This window comes from Lupinus angustifolius, chromosome LG11, assembly GCF_001865875.1.
Source record: "Lupinus angustifolius cultivar Tanjil chromosome LG11, LupAngTanjil_v1.0, whole genome shotgun sequence".
Taxonomy (NCBI): Eukaryota; Viridiplantae; Streptophyta; class Magnoliopsida; order Fabales; family Fabaceae; genus Lupinus; species Lupinus angustifolius.
In genome coordinates, this window is record NC_032019.1 from 5,045,744 (window position 1) to 5,050,758 (window position 5,015).

The 5,015-nt window shown below is 29.9% G+C and overlaps 1 protein-coding gene across 1 annotated transcript; it reads right to left on the reverse strand.

Annotated features, from left to right (window-relative positions):
- Positions 1,286-4,839, reverse strand: LOC109359663 (auxin-responsive protein SAUR32-like). The gene is made up of 2 exons (XM_019604359.1): positions 4,761-4,839; positions 1,286-1,566 (listed from the first exon to the last, which is right to left on the reverse strand). Exons 1-2 carry the CDS (start codon positions 4,837-4,839, stop codon positions 1,286-1,288), a joined length of 360 nt encoding a protein of 119 aa, XP_019459904.1.

Below are 5,015 nucleotides of genomic sequence, written 5' to 3' on the forward strand. Positions count from 1 at the left end.
ACCAAAATAAAGTATTGCAACCATAAATGAAAAACTAAAGTGGAATTATTTCCATTATCCCAAAAGAGCAAAGCAAACAAGGGCCATCAGTTTGTGGCAAAGAACAATTTGATTATGTGAATTTATGAGACTCCAAAGAATGAAAAGGACACACAATTTTTTTGTAATAGTTAGAATTTGTTTGGTATAAGATGAGAGTTTGTAACTTTTACTTATTTTTAACAAATAAACTTAAAGTTGGAAAACAAATATGTTTCACAAACCATCTATATTATAAATTTAACTTATGGTGGGTTGTTTTTTTTGCTTTCTTCTTCCAATCAATTTTCACTTCTCATTTTATCTCTTAAATTTCAATAGTACTTTCATCTTTTTTGGATTGACTGGTCATTGAATTGTATATTTTATCATTTACGTAGTATTTATTTTGTAGATTATCTAATTCAAGTATAATAATTTTTATTTATTTATTTGTTTTGTTGTTTTTAAATATTTATATTGTCTTTTATTTTAATTATTTTTCTACCTTTATCATGAGGTATTAAAAGTTAAAAAATTATAGTAAAAAGTATATAATGATAAATATTAAAAATATTATTAAATAACCAAAATAATGTTACATAACTAAATAACTTCATACACTTTTTTATATAATTTAATACGTAAAAAATACTTTTTCTACCTTAACCAAACAAAATGGATTAATTTATATATATATAAAGGATCCAGTTCACAAAACTTATTTCACATCCTAGTAATCAATTCTTGAGAGATCTAATAGTTTATATATACTCAATAATTTAAATTATTAGATTTTTCTAGAATTGATGACTAGGATATAGAGTAAGTCTTTTAAACTTACTTGTGGAGTACGTCGATCCTCTCCCTAATTTATATTCAACTTAGCTAAAGTACCAAAATATAAACAAAATATTTTTTGAACATATTATAATTTCATACTTTATAAACTAAAAACATAATTTATATTCAATTTTGTATTTCTATCCGTATTTGTATTATAGCAATTATTCTAAGGATGACAAAAAATCTTCAAGTAAATAAAAGCATCTCATGTTTTCCATTAAGAAATTACTGTGAAGTAATTACAATCTGGAGAAGACACATTCTTTAATTTAGTGCTCTTCATCCAATCTATGATCTTCATCTAACAAGTTATTTAAAAAGGCCAATAAAGGCTAAAAAGTAAAAACAAAACTTACACAGCACCATTTAATCATAAAAAAAGGCTATGATTTCAAGGGTCAATAACTTCTTTTGATAAGGATCAGAAGTCAAAGCAACGACCATGATGCTGAGAAATTTCCCTATCAATCAAACCCTGAACGTTTCTGAATTCCTCAACATGGCAAGGGATGGTGATGGTTCCTTTCTGATCAAACCCGTATTCTTCTTCTGCCCTTTTCAAAAGCTTCATGAAAAGTGGGTGATTGAAATACACCACAGGCACCACGAATCGTCGTTGCTCCTTTTCTTTACCCACCTTAATTGGCATACTCCCTTTTGGAACCTGAATCTTCCTTGGACTCTTTTCTTCAAAACCCATCTCTGCAAAAGAACAAAGGAAAACAAGGAGACCGAAAACAGTGAAACTTCGGAAGTGTTTCACGAGAAAAACAATGGAGGCAGTGTAACTGTTGTAAGAGAAGAAGAGTCAAAGACTTTGAAATGTTGTTGGACACAGCTGATTAATATATGCAGATGAGAGCAAGTATTTGGCTCAAAAGAGGGTATAAAAAGTGAGGGATTTTAACTGAAGGGGAGGAGAAACAAAATAGAAATAATACCCTTCCATATTTTTATTAGAGAAAAAAAAATGTATACAGCAAATAGTGTAAAAGTTGTTCACTGTCATTCTATATTCATTTTCAATTATTTTTGACTTTTCACAAAAAAGAATCCAAATAAAGGGTGGATGATATACTGATTATGCATAATTTTTTACATTGTCGGTGCCTCAATATTACACTATTTTTATTAATGGGATTTTATATATAAATATCATACCATATTTAATTGAGGTATAAAAGTACATGTATAAAAACATACATGTAAAAATATCTATTTTTAAAATGATGGTGAAATTGGCAGTATATTCTTCTAAAAAGCAAATTGGCTATATTCCCTTTTTTTAATATATTATAAAAGTCAACTTTATTATAATAAAAATTTAATTTTTATTTGCATATGTTGACCAGAAGAGAAAGGGTAATCTTAATTTTACCTGGATAATTCCTGGCAGTATTGCCATTTTTTCACAATACTAAGCTTCCTCGAAGTTTCATTCAACTAAGATATAGAAATTTAATTAACCGATATAAATAATACTACAAAATAAGAATTAGTAATATTTAAGAATCACATACCTAAAGGATGTGTGGTTGTATATTTATAAGTATTACCACTTTTTTGCAAGATGAAGAGTTAAAATACAGCAAATAATATTGTAGAAAATAAACAAGAATAAATAAAAGAGGTAAGGAAAAAAAGAGTACACAAAGATTTTATACTGGTTTACCTTCTTGTCCACCGAATGCTACGTCTAGTACTCTTACAGCACAAGAGATTTTCCACTGAATATTATGAGTTGTAATTACAATATATCACTCGAGATCTTTATGCATCTTACATACTCACTAATACTTACCACCTTGGAAAACACCTTTCCAAGTAACTATATTCCCTTTCTATTCACACCCAGTGAAAGAAAGTAATTACAATGAATGAAGAACTTGAATGATGGCTTGGATGGCCTTTATAGTATGAAATATAATAATACTTGCAATCTAATCAACTCTTTTGTATACTTAGTAAATAATGCTATTTTAAGTTTACAAAACTTTGAAACACTTTACTTCAAACAACTCAGAAAAATAGCTTTAAAAGTTTGAGTTCAAGTTGCTAGAAGTGCAGAAAACTATTTTAGAAAAATGTAGGAAAATTGTGAAAAAAGTGTGAAAGAGTTGTTCAAAGTTTTTCTTCATTGTGTATTCAAATGCCTTTAGATATGCATTCCATTCAGCCACTGTGCCTCTATGAAAGAGTAGGAATTGTTGGAATGAAAGCATTTCGTTTGGGATGAAAACCCTTGAGTTTCAAATCTGAAAAACTGATGTAACAACTCTCACTAATCGATTACAACAAGGGGGTAATCGGTTAACCAAACGTGAAAATTTGAAAAATTACATTGAGTAATCGATTACTCAAACTCTCTGTCCAACAGTAAAATTAAAATTCACTTAGAGTAACCGGTTACTCAAATTTGAGTAATCAGTTACTCGAATTTAAATATTGTTGGATAACTAATTCTCACTCATGTAACCTATTACTCAAATTTCAGTAACATGTTACACAATAATTTGAAAAATGTTTTTATTTAAAACTTGAAGTGTTTCAATTCCTTTTAAAATATTTTGAGCATTACTACTTTAGTATATTAAAGAGTATAGGATAGAAGTACCTATTTAGACGTAGACTAATTGTCTTGTAGCTTTAATCTTCTTGGTCTCCATAAGTAATCTTCCTTTTCTTCTTTTTGGTGATGTTGGTGTCTTCATCAAAACCTTGTCAAGGTCAGGAGCAAAGATCTTCTTCACACTCTCCCCTTTTTGATGATGACAAACCAAGATCTTTTGACAGTGTAGTTTTCTTGAGAGCAACATGCTTTGAGATATGTTGAAGTTTGACTTGAGTATGCTCTCCTTATCTTATATGCTCCCCCTTTCTTTTGGAGTAATGTGCCTGAAATAATTTTACAGAAAATACACTTCCCCCAAATTTTCTCCCCATTTTGACTTCATCAAAAAGTAGAAAAGCAAAGAGATTCCAGCATAATATATATATCATACATATACTTATATAATCAAGATATATCAATATGATATCATATACTCCCAATATGATATCATATACTCATATATGGATTAAGATATAAATAAGCAAGTATTGCAATGCATAAATAAGATGTTTCAAACATTTATCCATGAATGGAATAATAAAGCACAAAACATCATAAAGTAACTTGTCCAGGAATATCCAGCAATAACTTAAAAACAATAAATAAGCAGAATTAAAAATTTGTCTGAATTTTGAAAATAATACAACCAGAAAAATCCTAACAACAGATATTCTAAGACTCAGACTCCGAATTGTCTTCATTAATATCCATGTTGTCCATCCTAGAGGAGAGACAATAAAGTTCATATTGAATTTGTTGATTCTGAGAGTCGAGAGCATCCATCCGGTTAGTGATGTAACCTCGAAGAGAAAATAACACATCCATAATCATTTGGTTCATAGGCATGATAGCAGATGAGGACGATTGAGCATGAAACTCAGACGGTTGTGGTTCAAGAGGGTTAGGAGCTTCAGGTTCAGATGGTTCAACAGCAAAAGTTGGCTTGTCGGTTCTATGTTTGTAGGTGCAGATTCGAGGGTCTTGGATGAAACCCATTTTGTGGATCACTTCCACATCAATTTGGCTTTCTCGAAGATTCAGATGCACCTTTATTTCACCATTAGTAGAAACACCGAAATGCTGAAGAATGTTGATTATGAAGATTGCATATGGCAAAGGACTATGAGTACCTCTAATCGTCCACATTTGTCTCATTATCATTAGAACGTAATTGATCTTGATTTTAAAATTTAAAGCATACATTAATTGGAGTTCTATGTCACTTATTTGAGAATGATTTGAAAACTTTGGTATGATAACACATCTAAAAAATAATGAAGCAAACGGTCCTCAAGCTTGAGATATCCAACAGATAAGATGTCTTGGTTTTTGACGGTCTCGCCAAAGCCCTCTTGCTTACGCATTTCTATTTTCCATTTTGAAAGTCTACATAAAGTATGATAAAAATCCTTTTGATCATAATTTTTCCATTCATACACAAGGTCGTAACCCGTTATGCTACCTTGAGAGGGTATGTTACATAACAATGAACTAAAGGTTTTAAGATCCAAAACAATGTCTTTTCCTTTGACATAGGAAG